Source organism: Myotis brandtii, unplaced genomic scaffold (assembly GCF_000412655.1).
Source record: "Myotis brandtii unplaced genomic scaffold, ASM41265v1 scaffold250, whole genome shotgun sequence".
In the NCBI taxonomy this organism is placed as follows: Eukaryota; Metazoa; Chordata; class Mammalia; order Chiroptera; family Vespertilionidae; genus Myotis; species Myotis brandtii.
Window position 1 is genome coordinate 2213884 of NW_005359478.1, and position 19943 is coordinate 2233826.

The 19943-nt window shown below is 37.5% G+C and overlaps 1 protein-coding gene across 2 annotated transcripts in view; it reads right to left on the bottom strand.

Moving 5' to 3' along the window:
* The window catches only part of ASH1L (ash1 (absent, small, or homeotic)-like (Drosophila)), a 131963-nt gene that overhangs the window by 72133 nt on the left and 39887 nt on the right, over positions 1-19943 (bottom strand). For both annotated transcript variants that reach the window (XM_014540820.1, XM_005867543.2), the window contains exons 4-5: positions 5477-5578; positions 1209-1950 (exon numbers count right to left, since the gene is read on the bottom strand). In XM_014540820.1, the coding sequence (XP_014396306.1) occupies positions 1209-1950; positions 5477-5578 (844 nt within the window). The remainder of the gene's footprint in view (positions 1-1208; positions 1951-5476; positions 5579-19943) is intronic.

Sequence of the window (19943 nt, forward strand, 5' to 3'; positions counted from 1 at the left end):
TATATATATTTTATTAATTTCAGAGAGGAAGGCAGAGAGATAGAAACATCAATGATGAGAGAGAAGCATTAATTGGCTGGCTCCTGCACGCCCCCTACTGGGGATTGAGTCCACAACCTGGGCATGTGCTCTTGACTGGAATCCAACTCAGGACCCTTCAGTCCACAGGCCTACACAATATCCACTGAGCCAAATCAGTTAGGGCTTGAGCATGACATATTTAGTAAAGCTAAAGCCATTTGCAAATGGTGAATATTGTACTAATTAATTTTAAAATATTGAATAAACCATCCTGCCGATGTGACTCAATGTTTGAGTGTCTATCTATGAACCTAGAGTTCACGGTTCAATTCCCAGTCAGGGTACATGCCTGGGTTGCAGGCTCCAAGTCTAGGTTGCAGGCTCAATCCCCAGTGTGGGGTGTGCAGGAGATAGCTGATCAATGATTCTCTCTCATCATTGATGTTTCTAGCTATCTCTCCCTCTCCCTTCCTCTCTGAAATCACTAAAAATGTATTTTTTAAAAAATAAAACCTTCAGGGAAATAAATGGTTGGATATATAACAAAAGGACTAAATGGTTTGGTTTTTTTGGTAATTTTTTACTTTCTACTCTACACCTTTAAGAAAAAAGTAAAAATATAAAAAGGAAACTATGAAGAAAATAAATCTAATATGCAGGAAAATGTATTTGATGATAGGATGGAAAATTTAGAACACAATAAAGGTAAAATAGTGTGATAGTAAAAATGATTCCACTTACATAGCTATATACTGGATAAAATATATAATCTCTCTAGGCCTTGATTTCCTCATCTGTAAAGTGAGGGGCTTGAGTTAGATTATTACATCCCCTTTGCTTTTTAATCATTTATAATTTTGGACAGCCATGAATAAGAACACTTTAAAATAGAACAGAGAAGAACAGGTCTTCCTATATAATAAAAGCGTAGTATGCAAATTGTCCCCTCGACCAGGAGTTATCCGGGAGTTCAACCAGGGGGCAGGGCTGGCCAGGGGAAGGGAGGGAAGGCCCTGGCCGGGAGCCTCTAGGGATCCTACCAGTGCAAAAATTTCGTGCACTGGGCCTCTAGTATACAATAAAAGGTTTTAAGATTAACTGAATTATACATCTGCATAGGTATGTTACATTTGTATAAAAGCTAGTTTCCTCTACTCAAATAAAAATGTTAATAAGCAAGGAATTACCATTTAGTGTTCTCTTGTTCTTCTTGTTCTAGGAATGGCCTCTGCTTTTTCTTGGCCTGTTCTTCCAAAAGCCAACTTTTCCTCTTCAATCCCTTCTTATGTTCTGAATTCAGGTTTATACTCTGAACAACAGCTTCAATGACATCTGTAACCGTATCAGGACCAAGGTGTAGTGCTGTTCCTTCCTCATCTTCATTCAATTCTGGGCTAACAAACTGGGTAGCCTGGAATGCTTGCATTGATACCACAGCCTGGAGGGGACATTTCCGAGGTCGACCTGGTCTGCGTTTCACAAAGTTATTTCCTGTCCTGGCTTGTCTTTGAAGTTTTTTGGCTTTTAAAATTTTATTGACATGGTCCAGGTTTTTCTTTGTGGCCAAGATTTTATCATAATTGCACATTTTCCGAGCTTGGCGCTGCATAGCTTCCACTATACTTCTCTTAATATGATGAGGGGAACAGCTGCTTGGCAACTTTTCAGAAAGGATTGAGATGTTATTACTGCAGGAGTCACTGGGGACTGCAGGCACTAGAAGGCCATCTGGTTTTCCCATGGTTCGCTCCTTGCTGTGGCTATGGCCTGGACTACAGGAAGGTGGCACAGAGGCAGATGCAACCTCAGCATCAATATTTTTCTCCAGGGGCTCTTGGTCCTCATGTTGTACCATCCGCTGCAACAGACTATCCACAGAGTCATCCCCAGAAGAAACCAATCTTGGACTTCGAGAGGGAACTCCGTTCACTAAATAAGATGACAAATCACACAGATAAAAACTGAACACAGCTAGCTATTTAAATAACTTTTTACATAGGACAAAAGATAAGAAATACTGCTCTATTTTTCACAGCAAGATTAAACATCATAATACCATATACATTTGTCTTTCATAGGCAAGTTGACAGTATACTTTCATGAATAGGGTACATTTCAGTAACCATAATAAATTCAAAATTGACTCATATTTCCTTAATAATATGTGGATTAAAAAAAATAAGAATTCTCATTCTCTGAGATGAAGAGCAGAAAGAAATAAGAGTTAATTTCATCAAAAATGAAGGTCTAATTAAAGGATTTGTCAGTTAAAGCAATCTTGGATCTTGGATAAAGACCTAAACTTTAAATATCCTATATAATAAAGAGGCAATATGCAAATTGACTGTCACTCCAACACACAAGATGGCCACCCCCATGTGGTCAAAGATGGCCGCCACAAGATGGCCAGCAGGGGAGGGCAGTTAGGGGCAACCAGGCTGGCAAGGGAGGGAAGTTAGGGGTGACCGGGCCAGCAGGGGAGAGCAGTTAGGTGTCCATCAGGCCAGCAGGGAAGCAGTTAGGTGTCAATAAAGCTGGCAGGGGAGTGGTTAGGGGGTGACCAGGCTGGCAGGCAGAAGCAGTAAGGGGCAATCAGGCGGGCAGGAAGGTGAGCGGTTGGGAGCCAGCAGTCCTGGATTGTGAGAGGAATGTCCCAGATTGGAGAAGGTGCAGGCTGGGCTGAGGGACACACAGACACACACACACACACACACACACACACACACACACACACACTCGTGCACCAGGCCTCTAATAGATAATATTACTAGTTCAATGCCTTTTCTGACAATGTCTTAAATGCAAAGGAATAGAAGTAAAACTCTCTTCTTAAGTAAAGCTTTAAAATTATAATTTAAAAAATCTGTACAGGTCTGGCTGGGTAGCTCAGCTGGTGAGTATCATCCTAATACATCAAGTTGTGATTCAGATTCCAGGGCAGGGCACATACAAGAATCAACCAATGACTGCATAAATAAGTGGAACAACAAATTTATGTTTTTCTCTCTCCCTCTCACTGCTCCCTCTGTCTCTTCTACTCTCTCAAAAGAAACAAACAAACAAAAAAATCCCTGCCCAACTGGTATGGCTCAGTGGCTGAGCATTGACCCACGATCCAGGAGGTCCTGGGTTCGATTCCCAGTCAGGGCACATACCTGGGTTGCAGCTCAATCCCCAGTAGGGGGAGTGCAGAAGACAGCTAATCAATGATTCTCTCTCATCATTGATGTTACTATCTCCCTCTCCCTTCCTCTCTCTGAAATTAATAGAAAGAAAGAAAGAGCAAGAAAGAAGAGAAATAATCCCATTTACAATTGCATAAAAAAATACTTGTATATAAATTTAACAAAGGACGTAAAAGTCCTGTACATTGAAGAAACTGAAGAAGATACAAATACATGGAAAATACAATTACAAATGCATGCATAGGGAAGAATTAACATCACTAAAATTTCCAAATTACCCAAAGATTCTACAGATTCAGTACAATCCCTACTAAAATATCAAAGGCATTTTTCACAGAACTATAATAAATACTTTAAAAATCTATATGGAACCACAAAAGACCAGACTAGCCAAAGCAATCTTGAGAAAGAAAAAAGTTCTTTCTATACTTAAAACAGCATGGACTGGCATAACTACAGACAAATAGGCCAATGGAAAAGAATAGAGAGCCCAGACTATAAACCCACACCTATATAGTGAATTAATCTATGACCAAAGAGGCAAGACTATACAATGGGTAAAGATAGTCTCTTCAATAAATGGTGTTGGAAAAACTAGACAGATACATGTAAAAAATATATAAAGAAACCAGACTAGTTTCATACACCAGTTTCATAATAAACTTAAAAGAGATTAAAGACATAAGTGTAAGACCTGACACCATAAAACTCCTAAAAGAATTTTCTCTCATCATTGATGTTTCTATCTCTCTCTCCCTCTCCCTTCCTCTTTGAAATCAATTAAAAAATATAAAAAAATACATAAATATTACTAATTATAAATACATAAACATTACTAATTTTGAGGTTAGAAATAAATATTAATATTCTTCTTACAACCTTATAAATTTCTTTGTATATCTCAGAGATTTGTGAATGTCATATTTTAAAATATACGTATGTTTTTCTTGATTTCAGATAGAGGAAGGGAAAGGAAGAGGGAGATGGAAACATCAATGATGAGATGCCCAGCTGGTATGGCTCAGTGGTTGAGTGTCGACCTATAAACCAGGAGGTCACGGTTCAATTCCTGGAGAGGGCACATGCCCAGGTTGTGGACTCAATCCCCTGTGTGGGGCATGCAGGAGGCAGCTGATCAATGATTCTCTCTCAACATTGATATTTCTCTCTCTCCCCCTCTCCCTTCCTCCCTGAAATCAATAAAATCCTATATAATAAAGAGCTAAATATGCTAATTAGGCCAAACAGCAGAACGATCTTCTGGATGACCTTCCAGACAAGGTTAGGGCTTCCAAGGCCAAGGTAACCAGGGCTGTGAGGGCCAAGGCAGTCAGGGCTGCGAGGGCCGGGCCGAGCCAAGGCAGCCAGGGCTGCGAGGGCCGAGCCCCTTGCATGAATTTCGTGCATCAGGCCTCGTGTGTGTGTGTGTGTGTGTGTGTGTGTGTGTAAAATAAACATCAATCTGAAAACATAGGACACTACTGTATCAGTATAGTAGTGCTTGTGTTCAATTAGCCTTATTTTTTAAATTAATAACAGCCCCAAATCACAAGAGTAGTGATGCTGGCAGTAACAATTAATTTTCTATCTAAGAAATTGTAAAGAAGGAAAAAGAAATTCATGCTAGTTTTGCTGTCACATCTCAAACTGAAAGTTATGGCCATGGGGGTGATAATTACTTAAGTTAAAATAGAAAAGGAATTAAATTTGTGGGTGGAAGACATTAACAGAAAACATATGATTCAGTATTTTTTAAAAAAAATATATTTTATTGATTTTTTACAGAGAGGAAGGGAGAGGGATAGAGAGTTAGAAACATTGATGAGAGAGAAACAACAATCAGCTGCCTCCTGCACACCCCCTACTGGGGATGTGCCCGCAACCAAGGCACGTGCCCTTGACTGGAATCGAACCTGGGACTCTTCAGTCTGCAGGCCGACACTCTATCAACTGAGCCAAACCGGTCAGGGCTATGATTCAGTATTATCTGTGATTTTAGGCATCCACTGGTGTTCTTAGAACAGTTCCTCCATGGATAAAGGAGGACTACTGTATGTCTAGCTGGACACAATGGAGTAAAAGGGGAAGACTATTATATTGTTTCAATGTACATTGTTACTGACTCCAAAGCAACTTTGTTTTAATACAATATTGTAAGTCAATATAAATTATAATTTTTATTATAAATATACAATATTATATTTTAAGTCTATTCACAAGTAACAGATGAGAAATTATCTTTAAAGTCTGGTTAAAGAAACAGCACTTGCCTGTTGAAGAAGTACTTTCAGATGAAGACCTCTTCCGGGTAGGGCTACAGTTCATACTCTCTGATGGTCGCTGGGAAGACTTATCTGAGGTTGTTTGGGAACCTGGAGAGACAGGAAAAGATAGAAACCATAGGAAAATTCAAGTATAAAAATGTTAAACCATACTTTGTTAGCACTGTAACATTTTAGTTGTTGCCACTGTCATTCCCTGTAATATGATTTTTGAGCTGACAGTAACAGGACAATAAGCAGAGGACAAACCACACTAGCTGCTGCCAAAAGAATTTCACAGGTTTCATATACACAATTTCTTCTGTTAGATTAATAGAGGGAAAACTAGTTTTAGTGGAAGAATGAACTGAATAATTCAGTTTTTATGTATTACTACTTTGAAACATATAATTGAGATGTTTATTGATAAAAACCACTAACAATATCCTAATCAAATCTGTTCCTGATTATTAATTCCAATTCACCATATAAACTGACAAACAAAACTTACAATGCAACCTGATTGTTTCATTTACTAGAATCAGAGATAAAAATTAAAGAGTTAGACCTAAAATCCACATATTCATCTAGAGGTAATTTTCATATTCTATGTTTTCCCACTGCAGCATATTCTAGAAGTGACTAATTTCTCCATGAAATAGAATAAACCCCCTTTAAAGCTGCACATAAAAGCTCATGAAGATAAATAAACTCAATTTCCCTTCAAAACATCTCATAGTTTTACCAAAACACCAGGTCAATGCAGCATAATTTAACACTTCTCTTATTCAAGAGATAAGTAAGTCATTCAGGAAAGATTATTTTCCTGAATAAAATATACTTGTTCCTGATGGGATTCCTTATAACCTAAAAAGCTAGCTGTTGAGAATACATAAGGAATGTCAATTTCATGTTTGTCAAAAAACTAGTAGCGTTCTGCAATGTTCACTTTTAACTTGAAAAAGTTACAAATAAAAAGCCTTACATATAACTGAAGGCACAAAAGGTACAAGAAATCAAATAACTGAAGATGAGATTTTTAAGATCTGCCTCAAAATAAGAGTTAACTCCTTAATGAAGAAGGACAAACTCCTTAATGAAGAAGAAGGACAAACTGAAGAACTGAACGCAACTGTTTCTAATATCTCCGTTTTTCTAAGAGAAAAAGTTTATATTACATAATATCTTCAATCTCATTACTGTAAATACTCTTTTAGCAGACTCTTCTAGCATTGCTCAGGTAAGATTTAAGACTATGCATTGCCATTCAAGATTAACAAGTTAGATTTCTGGAAAATTGATGTTGTGATAGTATAGCCTACTTCTGAAACACAGTGATGACTAAGGTAAGATCTAATCAAGAAGCAAGACTTTTTACTACTGAATCTTAAAAATAGATACAAAAGGATTTAAAAAACCCCTAGACTGTGGTTCAGATAAGATTTCCATCAAATAGCTAAATACAATAAAATACGTAAGAAGTAAAAGCCCAGGCATCAGTGAAGACATAACTTTAAGTATTCATACTGGAAAATTCATATACTGGAGAGATATTTCCTACTCAGAGAGACAGCCAGACAGAAGACAACAGTGGCCAAGAAGTTTGAGACATCATTGAACTCTCTTTATCACTATTCTCTTAGATTAAGTGCTAAGGAAAGATGGGTTGGAGAGCACTTTCTATTAAGTCTTTCCTCTCAGTCACTAATATTATTGAATATAGTTTACATGCTTGTTACTATGCCAGACATTGTAGAGGTTGTGGAATAGATATAAAAACAGCGTAACAGTCTGTCCTCAAGGAGCTTATTTAGGGTCAAGTATGTCAGCATATAATACATTTCAGGTGGCATTTGTGCCATCCATTCTTGAGCTCCATCTTCAGATTTTAGGCTATTTGGTAATGTTTCCCAAATTCCTTGGTCATCTTCAAGAAATTCTTGATGAAGGCTTCAACTATACCTTTGATCATCAGGATATCCTGAGAATCACCCTGCCTGGCCTCACCCACCTCAGGGTAAAAGAGGGTACAGGCACTTTCTTCAAAGCTCCTTCTTTTGGTGGCATCTGGAGCTGCAGAGGAGGCAGTGGGAGGTGGAATGGGGGTCAGATCCCCGGAGATCGTTATTGGCAGCATTGTACAGCAATTCCTGAGAAACTGAAACAATTGAGAAAGAGATGGCTTAGCTTACTTAGCTTCTGAGCCATTTTTCATTTCCTGAAAGTAATGGAGGCCAGCAGCCTATTCTTAGGATGTAATAGGAGATTAGAATAAAATCTCATTCAGGAAGGTTCTCAATTTTCATTTTTAAAAGTCTGTCTGAATTCCCTGTTCAACAGAGCAGAACTTTTCTTGACAATATTCCATATTTGAGGGGAATAAGTTGTATCCCTGAGACACCAATCTCTAGGGCTTGGTAATCATCAGATCTAGACCCTTATTTCATTTAAAAACATTGCTTAGCAGTAAGAGAATGAGGATACCTGAAAACAATATTAACTAATGATGTAACCAAGTTTAAGATTGGAAAACGATGATATAAATTTATGTGCAAGAAGTAGCAACCTAAAAAAGACGTTCAAAAGCATGTTAAAACTGGCCTAATCATATGAAATCTGCAAACATTATCTCCAAAACTGCCAAAAGTATACTGTTTTATAAGTGCCACTATGCAGTTGGGTGGCTGGGGAACAGCAAGGTAATACCCAAAGAGAACAAGCATGTCTATTTCAAAAGAGACCAATATATCTATTTCAAAACCTAAAACAGAATGCAATGCAGAGTTGAGTGTAGTATAGTGTTAAGTACATGGACTATGGAGTAAGGCATGGTGAGCTTGATTTTTGGCTCTGCTACAAATTAAACTATAAAATGCAGGCAAATAAATATACTTGAACGTTGGATAACTAAAGCACTCTCACATTATGCCCAATTAGAAACTGGAACTAATTTAAAATATTAAACACTTCTTTTAAATATAAAGAGGTACTAGTAAAACGAGTACCTCCAATTAAGAATTACTAGTAATATAGGTACCTCCAAGGCTGGTAAGTAACAGCAAGGTTGGAAAAAGCTAATATGAAGTGAATCTTCTAATTCACTGATTCTTCACCATAGCTTCTCCAGGGTTGGGATTATGCCCTAGATTACATCAGTAAAACCAGATGTGAGGAATAATGAGTCACAACCTGATGGTGTCTGGCTTTCTATTCAGCTCTTGTACCAGGGGAGAAAGTAGTTTTCTGTTTTTCCTATTTGGCTCTTCGGTTCTTCTAAATCAGTTTATTTCTCAGGGGAGTTACTGCTTTGTTGCTATCTCCATCATGTGACAAATGTTTGTTCATGTCTCATAAGTGGTCATTTTAGCTCTGCCTGGAGGGATATGTGAAGACTCTCCACTACTTACAGGACAAGAAGTTTAAGAAGTTTCCAGTTCAAGAAAATCATATACTTCCTCAGATAATACACACAAAGAACTCATATAATTTTAATTTTAGATACCAGAGAGTTCCCATCATTTCTCATTTCAATATAGTGTAAAGCCAAATAATTAAGTACTTTATAAGTAAACAAAGAATATAAATGGGAATTCCTCAATTCACAAAACTATTAGGTAGAAACACTACTGTCTCATCACTCAGACAACAGCTTCAGAAATAGGTTTAGAAATCTACACCCATAAATGAAGGAAGGAGAAAATATAGATTAAGCACTAAATAAAATTGAAATTCAATATAAATGTAAGCTGATTACTACAATAAAATCATTTTTTCAGTTAGAAAAATAGAGACCTCATGTAAAAAAAAAGCAGACTACTAGTAAGGAGGGAAACTGAACAAAGAGAATATTATCAATTGGGATAATAAAAAGGGAATTAAGAATTAAAAACAAATTTGGAAATGTGAGTGAACCCTGGAAGTTGTATTGATAGTAGGATTTTTGGATTTTATTTGGCCACTATTGGATGAGCTTTTAAAGATTAAGATAGGTTCGATGTCAAATTAGACAAAAAGGGGAAAGATGGTACTTTTATAGCAAAACCATAAGATGAAATCATGGATAAGAATGCCAGAAAGTTGAAAAAAACAAAACAAAAAAGAACATAACTAGATTTTAAAGGGATAAGCATCTGGAAATCTTCGCATTATACACAACAATGAGTGGAAACCAAGATGATGTTCTGAAGTTTATCTGCCACGAGACATCTTGATTGATGTTTACACAGGAGGCACTGAAATCTAAGATAAAAAAGGAATACTATATTTATAGATGCCTGGGTGTAAAGATAGAGTCAAATGGGCAAAGATATCCGCATAGAGAAAATTTCCACTGATAGTAGTATCTGTGGGGATGGGGTGGAAGGCATCACAAAGAAAACACTGGAATAAAAAGATTCAAACTAATTCATTGAAGTATCCTGGACAACTAAATGAAGAATTTGCAAATGTAAATTAGCAAAAAAAACCAACAGCAGCAAGTGAATGAAACCAGCAACAGTTGGATAAAACGTGTACTTCTTTAGTTTAAATCCATTAAAACTTTCATAACTTAATATAGCATAAATTTTGGTCATGCACTGTTGGGAGTTCAACACTAAAGATCCAAGTAACTATTCAATGCTTTGAATGAGCAACAGGTTCTTTGATGTTTCTAATGCTAGGAAGAAATATCTTTGGGTAAAACAGAGAAAGTATGCTAGATTTGGAAGAATACTATGCAATAATCAGTTCAAAGAAAAACTGATTGTGAAATAACATTTAAAACAAATTTCTAATATTTAAATCATTTTTCACCAAAATGAAAATAGTTGTAAAATTTTAAGAAATTCCTTTTTCTTTATCATTTATAAGTCAAGGCTATTAGTAATGTTTGTTAGACAATGACTGAATCAAAACTGGTTATAATAAAAATGGATACCATAGTAAAAGAATATGAATGCAAAATACCAAACTATTTGAAAATGTCTGATCAAAGTTTTTTGTTTCAAGTTCCGAATCCTTTGCTATGTTTCATAGTTCATAGTAGCCCTGGAAGGTTCTTTTGAATAAGGTGACTGCTGAGAGAGAGATAAGAACTGGTTCCACAATAAAAAAGGCTGATTCCAATTGTGGGAAATACATTTACTGAAAAGCAAAAATTTTACCTGACTCACCAATTAAATGTAAATTAAGAGAAAATGATTCAGAGACTATGCTGGTGATTTTTAAGCTAAAAAGTCTGTACTCTCCTATTTTATTGCTTTTTCTTTTCTGTTTTTGCTTTTGTTTTTCTCCTTCTAATTGGGCTTTCCTCATAAGGCCCAAATCAGTTCACTGAAATGAAATTCTTCTGGAAATTCCCCAAACTGCACTAACCACTACAATTTTCTGATTTCATCTCCACATGTTCATACTTCACTTATGAATGTATCTTATACACCATGCTAGAGAAATTGTTATACATCAGAAAATTCTGATCAATGCTTACATTCTTCAGTTAAAAAGAAAACAAAAATTGGTATACTTTGCTTCAACTATTATACTTTTACAGTGTTTATACTTTTTCTGAAAAAAATTTACCACTAATTTATTCTTGGAGGACAAAATAGTTATCAACACCTATAATAATTTCCCTCTCTATCTGTTTTTTTCTATAATTTGTAATCTGTCAAAGCAAAAATACTACATGATAGTGCTCACCCCATTTTTGAAATCAGGTTACAGGTTCTGACGTATGCAGCCAGCCATGAGTTGAAAATGTTAAAAATCAGGAATGGAATCTGCCACTACAGGTCACAAATTCTTTCTCACTGGGCCTAGTTCATATCTATTTCATGTCTACCTAACACAGATACTTAATGAAATAGAATTATCAGGATTGGTTGAAACCAGAAACCTGGGCCCACTTAAAGTGTATACTATCAGAAAGCTGATTTTAGACTGTTAGATAACAGCTAGTATAAAAGACTATGTAACTTAAGAAAAACGCTAACCACCACACACATATCATTTATAATGATTAGACCTGCTATTTTTTTTTAAGGTTTTATGAGATTTATTTTGTTTAGACCCAAATTGCTTGAGTGATTAAATCAGCCTGAGCCCCTATCTATTAAAAAAAAAGGAAAGGTTAAATGCCGTGCTCCAGACTACATATGGACTATCATTCCTATGTCACTAATCTGATTTCATTTACTTTTCCTCAAATTTACATCACCATAACTTATCAATTATGTCTGTTTTATTGGAACTAACACTTATAAAGTGATCCCCCCAATAAGTAGTACCCACCTGACACCACACAAGGTTATTACTATGTTGTCTGTGCTGCACTTTATATCGCCGTGGTCATTTTGTAACTACCAATTTGTACTTCTTACTTCCTTCACCTTTTCACCCCAGCCCCCCTGACTTACCAAATGACAACCATCCTCTGTTTCTGAATTTGTTCTCTGTATCTGTATTGTTCATTTTTTGATTCCACATATAAGAGAAATCATAAGGTATTTGCCTTTCTGTCTGACTTATTTCACTTACCATAATACCCCATAAGTCCATCCATGTTGTTGTAAATAGTAAGATTTCATTCTTTTTAAAAAAAATATATTTTTATTGATTTTTTTTTACAGAGAGGGAGGGAGAGGGATAGAGAGTTAGAAACATTGATGAGAGAGAAACATCCATCAGCTGCCTCCTGCACACACCCTACTGGGGATGTGCCCGCAACCAAGGTAGACGCCCTTGACCGGAATCGAACCTGAGACCCTTCAGTCCACAGGCCGACCCTCTATCCGGTCAGGATTTCATTCTTTTTTATAGCCAATTAATATTCCATTGCATATATGTATGTACCACATCTTTATTCAATCATCTATGAATAGATGCTTAGGTTACTTACATATCTTGGCTATTACATATGCAAATGTCCTTCTTTGTCTCTTATTTACAGCCTTTGTTTTAAAGTCTAATTTGGGGCCCTAGCTGGTTTGCCTCAGTGGATAGAACTTTGGCCTGTGGATTGAAGGATCCCAGGTTCGATTCTGGTCAAGGGCACATGCCTCGGTTGCGGGCTCAATCCCCAGTGGGGGTGCATGCAGGAGGCAGCTGATGATTCTCATCATTGACATTTCTCTCTCTCCCCCACTTCCTCTCTGAAATCAATGAAAATATATCAAATTAAAGTCTATTTTGGGCACTCCCGCTCACCCATGCCTCTCCCTTCTCCTCTGATGAGTTACCTTTGCTTTGCTTTTTCGTTCCCTTTCCTAAGCTCCAAGAACCCTTCTTCTGCCTCTGTAGCTTGTTTTTTGTTTATATAGCACCCCTGTTTCACTTCTACTACCTAACTTTCAATGAACTTTCTCTTATAATGGGGGGGGGGGGTTTGTTTTGTCTGTAATAAGTATTGCTACCCTTTTTTTTTTTCATGAAATATCTTGTTCCATCCCTTTGCTTTTAGTGTGTGTATGCGTGTCCTTTGATCTGAAGTATCTTGTAATACTAGCTAATACTAACTCCTTTAGCTTTTTCTTGTCTGAGAAGCTCTTCATCTCCCCTTGGATTCTAAATAATAGCCTTTCAGGGTAGAATAATCTTGGTTGTAGATCCTTGCTTCATTACTTAGAATATTTCGAATACCTTCTGGTCTGCAAAGTTTCTGTTGAGTAATCAGATGACAGTCCTATTGGAGCTTTCTTGTATATAACTCACTACTTTTCTCATGCTTCTTTTAAGATTCTCTTGTTGGCATGATGCATGTTGGTTTGGGCCTCTTTGGTTTTATCCTGTTTGGGTCTCTTTGTACTTCCTGGACTTGTATGTCTATTTCTTTCACCAGGTTAGTTAAGTTTTCAGCCATTATTGCTTCAAATATATTTCCCATTGCTTGTCCACTCGTTCTCCTTCTGGTACTACTGTGATGTGAATATTGTCCACAGTTCATTTATACTATCCTCATTAAAAACTTTTTATCCTTTTTGCGGTTCTGATTGGGTATTTTTTGTTACCTTGTACTCCAAATTGCTGATTTCTCTGCTTATTGTAATCTGGTACTGATTCCATCTAATGTATTCTTAATTTTAGTTACTGTATTCTTTATTTCTGAATGGTTCTTTCTTATAGTTTCTATCACTGTGTAAGTTCTGAGTAAGTTCTTACTGAGTTCATCTTTTCTTCCCCTAAATTCACGGAGCATCTTTATAAAAATATACCAGATACAGAGTTCAAAATTTTTGAACTCTGTATCTGGTATATTACTTGCCTCCATTTTTATTTAGTTCTTTTTCTGGAGTTTTGTCATGTTCTTTTGTTTGTTTCCTCATTTTGGCTGCTTCCCTGTGTTTGTTTCTATGTACTAGGTAGATCTGCTATATCACTCAGTCTTTGCAGGGTGGCCAAATATAGTAGGTGTACTATGGGGCCCAGTGGCAGATATTCCCAGGTCACCTGAGCTGAGTGGTCCAATGGTGTCCCTTGTGTGAGTTTTGTGTGCCCTCCTGCTGTAGTTGAGCCTTAATTGCTGCTGACACTTCAGGCTGACTGGCTGAGGACTATACAGGACTACAATGAGCTGTTTTTCAGGGGCTGACCCCACAGAGTAGAATTTGCTTTAGTGGGGCTCTGGTGCCTGCAGAGTACACCCTTTGTGTGTGTCATTTGTGGATCTATTTGAATGGTGCTCTGGTGTTGTGTGAAGCTGGCTACCAGATGTGTTGATCCTGGACCTCTTGGGAGTAGTTCTGGTACAGCTCCAGGCCTGTGTCTGACCTAGGGCCACCTGGTAGGAGCTACAAAGTGATCAGTGTTTGGTAGTTGACTGTGCTAGGCGTGGAGGCATCTTGAAGAGACTGGGTGCCACTATTGCCAGGGGTCACTTAGCAAGAGGTACAGTATAGGGCACCATAAGTCAGCTACAGTTTGTTTGGGGTTTGCAAATCTTTGATTTTAAGAAAGTCCATAGTGTGAGCAATGGCTAGGTGCTTGTGAGAAATGGTTGCTGAAAGCCTTAGCCAGTAAATAGAGTGTCAGCCTACAGACGGAAGGGTCCCAGGTTTGATTCCAGTCAAGGGCACGAACCTCGTTTGCAGGGTCTTCCCCTGCCTAGGCCAATTGATGTGTTTCTCTCACATCAATATTTCTGTCTTTCCCTCTCTCTTCCATTCTCTCTAAAAATCAATGGAAAAATATCCCCGGATTAGGATTTAAAATAAAAAAGAAATAGTTGCTGGAAAAGGTTCAGGTTGGGGCAAGACTCAGGGAATCACCAGAGTGGGAGGAGTGGTGTTGACCAAGTGGATGAACTCAGATATGGCACCTGCCTGCACCTGCCGGCTGTGTGGGAGAGCGCAACAAAGGAACAATGGTGCCTGCCAGAACTTCTTTCTGGGAGAGAGCTGCCTCCACCCCTTACCCTGAAGCCAGACAATTCAGTTCCTCCCTGCATGCCCCTGGAGCTTTTCCTGCAGGCAGGTGCAATATCTAAGTCACCTAGTCTTCAGATGGTTCTATAATTTAGTTGCAAATTTGATGTAGCCACAGAAGGAGGCAAGCATAGTGTTTACTTCTCCACCTTGACTGAAAGTCCTTGATAGTCCACTCTTTAAAAAAAGCTAAATTGGTTTTAAAATAATTTTAAATTTGCAGGAAACTTGCAAAGACAGTACAGGGTAAGAATTCTCTTCCTTTACCCAGTTCCCCCTAATTTTAACATCTTACACAATTTTAGCACATTTGTCAAAACTATGAAATTAACATTGAGATAATTTTTCGACTTATTTCCTTTTCCTGTTACAGGGTCCAATTTAGGATACCACACCGTATTTAGTTGTCATGCTTCCTTAATCTCCTCTAATCTGTGACAATTCCTCAATCTTTTTTTTTTTTTTTTTTTTCTTTACAGGTCCTTGGTACTTTTAAAGAGTACTGGTCAGGTATTTTGTATAATGCCCTTTAAAAAAAATGTTTTCTTATGATTAGACTGGTGTTATGGGTTTTTGGAAAGAATTTCCAATCATATTATATCAAAGGATACATATTGCCATGATGATTTATTATTGATGAAGTTAACCTTGTATTTGGCTAAGGTGCTGTGTGCTAGGCTTCTTTACTATAAAATTACTATTTTTTTTCCTTTCCATACTCTGTTCTTTGGAACTAGGTCACTAAATTCAGTCCATAATCAACAAGTTCCTCCATTTATCTAATCAATCATTTATTGATATTGGCATGGACTCATGGATATTTACATTATTCTTTAGGTTATAATCCAATACTCTTATTATTTATTTTGTTGCTTAAATTGTTCCAGCTTTGGCCCTAGAGCTCTGTTCTAGGATAACAATGTCACAAAGATAATTGACAATTTATACACGGTATAGTAAGTAGCCTTTTGGACATTTTAACAGGATACCAATTAATGTATAATGAATATATCTTCAAGTCATGTATGGAAAAAATATCAACTGAAGACCAAGGTCAATTAAAATTAGCATGATGTTTAATTATGCTTTTTATTTAACCCTTTTCAGTCCAACGTGGAGGCTGACTCGACAGACCAGGCACTAGGAGCAGGTCCAAAGTCGAGGCTGAGGTCCGCAAACCGGTTCAACATTCAATCCCGTCAATTAATTTGGACCAAACTGTTTGAATTCCAAAAATAAAATTGGACCGCAAAGGGTTAAGAAGAAAAACTATGTGACACTGAAATAATCACAGATTGAGAAAATGCAATTATTTCCCTGACACTACAAGGAAAGAGTAAATAATAAACCAGACAAAACTGCTACAAAATTTAAAGCTGTGAAGAATTTTAATTGTCTGCATTTCCTCATTTCCCTTTCATTCCTTAACCCGCAGAAATCTAACATTTGACACTATGGAAATGGCTCTTAAGATCACAAGAGGTAATCTGCCAAAGCAAACTATCTACTTTTAGTCCTTATCTAACAGATGTCTGTAGCACCTGGCACTCTTGACTACAAGCTCCCTTAGGAAACCCAGTATGTTCACCCTAAATATCATTGTTCCTCATAACTTCAACAATCACACCTAAAACGTGTAGTTTCAGGTTTCTCTTTTGAGTAACAGATCCTTTTATCTCCCTAATAGCATAAACCCACATCCTTTTTTTATCTTCAACCTTCTCCTTTTGCACACCTCCTACCTCTTTTTCACTTCACCACATCACCAACTGCCCAAGAAGGGTATCTTGAAGACATTCTAAAATCTTTCCCCCTTCCCTTCCTTTTGTAAATTTACTTCTGAATATGTCTTCACTATCCCTAAGTTAAAGCCCCTATACTATTTGGGTGGGAAAATTTCCAAATTGGTCCACCTGATCTTTCTCTAATTAATCTATCATACCATGATCAATATAAGCTCAGACAAATCATTCTTCTACTTTAAAACTTTAAATTCCCATTGACTATAGGGTAAATGCCAAACTCCTTGGTATCTTATATAAACAAGAGGCTATACCTATCTTTCCGGCCTCATCTCCTGGGTCCCAGATCAGACTATTTACAGTTATCTAAACACAGTATCAGATCCAGAGAAGCTTATTTGTAAGATATAGTCTTCACCCTCCAGTCTTTGCATACTTAAAACATTTTCCTAGTTCCTTTTGAGTAAGTCCCTCTCTTTTGTGCTCCCCAAAACATGTGAATATCTCAACTTTAGCAGCTATCAAGTTATTTGTGTACATATCTGTTTTCTGCTAAACTATAAATTCCTTGGGAGTGGAAATTATATCTCATTCATGGTTGTAGTCCTTGCACCTGGCAAAAAACAGATACAGAATATCTGCTGAAGGGACAGCTACTATCAAAATAGTTAAGATTAAAAAATCAAATACATAAAGCTTTGCCTAAACAAAATAAGTTCTTACTTTTAAAGTGATTCAATTATAAGATACCTCATGACTTATTTAGTACTTTTATTTTCCTTAACGAAAAATATTTTTTCTCAACTGGTTTTAAGTGGGTAGGTAAACCAATTTTCATGTGTACCTGAAATAAAATTCCTATTAGAAAACAAGCTCCACTTCTATCCACTTATCAACAGTAATTGTGAAGAAGAGGAGAGATTCCAAGATACAATCCAATTAACAGAAGAATGTAAACTTGTGATCTATATATATAAAAGTCTAAGTGATCATCCAACCATTTGGTCAGTAGCTATGATGTGCACTGACCACCAGGGGGAAGATGCTCAACGCACAGGCATGGAAACATGGAACAGACTGATGAATCTCAGATGGAAGGGGGCAAGGGGGAGGGCAGTAAGAGATTAACCAAAGATCTTATATGCATACTAGAGGCCCGGTGCACAGATTCATGCGCCTGGGGGGTCCCTTGGCCTGGCCTGTGGAGATCAGGCCGAAACCGGCAGTCCAACATCCCCCAAGGGGGCCCAGATTGCGAGATGGCGCAGGCCAGGACGAGGGACCCCACCAGAGCACGAATCTGTGCACCGGGCCTCTAGTATAATAAATAATACAGGAGTGGGCTACTGTAGGTTTACAGTTGTTTGTATGGAAAGTAATATAATTAATAATACAAAAATAAACTGTTTCACAGCCTAAGTGCCCATCAGCAGATGAGTGGATTAAAAAACTGTGGTACATCTGCACAATGGAATACTACGCTGCGGTAAAAAAGGAGAATACCACATGATCTCACTCATTTGTGGAATATAGTGAACAACATAGGCTGATGAAAAGGGATAGATCCAGAGACAGAGAAGCAGCGATAAGACTGTCAAACCTCAGAGGGAAAAAGTAGGGGACGGTGGAGGTAAAGGGGAGAGATCAACCAAAAGACTTGTATGCATACATATAAGCCCAACCAATGGACACAGGCAACAGGGGGGCGAGGGCATGGGGGGGGGGGTTTTAATGGGGGGAATGAGGTCACATATGTAATACCTTAATCAATAAAGAAATTAAAGATTGAAAAAAAAATAGACTAAAATGAAAAAATAAAGTAAAAATAAACTGTTTCAGTTACTCCCAAGTGTAAACCTACTTTCTGTCCACCCTTGTATATCTGTTCTTTGTCTCTGATTCCTGGCGTAGTTTCAAAAACCCTTGGAATTCTCTGAGTATAGGAGTGTGCAATATGCCAAAGAGGTAATTTAAGATGGACCCTGAGAGAAGCTTAGGATGGGGCTTGGCTATTAGGAAAACCAACCACATGATTAAAGGGTTGAAATTTTGGGCCAGCCCAATCTAAAGTGGATGAAGGAGAGCTAGAGATTGAGTTCAAGTACATGGCCAATGATTTACTCATTCATGCCTACATAATGAAACCCCAATCAAAACTCTAGACACAGAGACCTAGTGGAGCTTTTTGGTTTGTGAATACAATAATGTGCTGGGAGGGCAACACACCCACAAAGAGAGGGAATGCAAGCTCTGTACCCCCTGTTCAGCCCAGACAATGCCCATGCATCTCTTCAATTCCTAATCTGTATCTTTTAACATAAAACTGTAATCATAAATAAGTGGTTTCAGTAAGTTCTGTGAGTAATTCTACCAAATTATCAAACCTGAAGGATTGTGGGAAGCCCCAAATTTGAAGCAGGCTAGGCAGAAGTGTGGGAGAATTGGGGACAATGAAATTTTCAGCTAGCATCTTAAATGGAGGCAGTCATCCTTAGAATTTTGCTCTTAACTTGTGGCGTCTTTCCTAACTGCAGGTATCAGAAGTGAAATATCTCAGCCAGTGTGGCTCAGTGGTTGAGCATGAACCAGGTCACTGGTTCAATTCCCAGTTAGGGCACATGCCTGGATTGTGAGCTTGATCCAGTAGGGAGTGTGCAGGAGGCAACTAATCAATGATTCTCTCTCATCACTGATGTTTCAAATCTCCCTTTTCCTCTCTTATACTCTCTCTGAAATCAATAAAAACATATTAAAAACATTTTTTTAAAGAAAAAAATGAAATGAATTGTGTATGACAACCAGTTGGTGACAGAGAACCGGTGTCAGAGCAGCGACTTCAGAGAGGTCTCAATGTTTTTGTATGTTATTTTTTTAAAGGAGAGGGGAAAAAGGGGCAAGTTCTTGTTCTTAAAGTAGATATTTTTGCATCAGATAAATTTCCCTGCTGTTTCATTCCTTGAGGACCCTGAAATCAAGCTCACATTTACCCTCACCCTCACCCTCAACCTGTGGGTTGCGACCATCGGAAAACAAATATATCAGATATTTACATTACGATTCATAACAGTAGCAAAATTACAGTTATGAAGTAGCAACGAAAAGAATTTTATGGTTGGGGGTCACCACAACATGAGGAACTGTATTAAAGGGTCATGGCATTAGGAAGGTTGAGAACCACTAAGTCCTTTATATGGCCCCTTAGATGCCTTTAATGTCCATGTAGATGATAGTCAACAACCTAACCTGACATCTCACTTCACCTTCACCTAAATTTCTCCAACTCTTCTAAATTCCTTCTCACAACTTTTTATTTATTTATTTTAAAAAATATATATA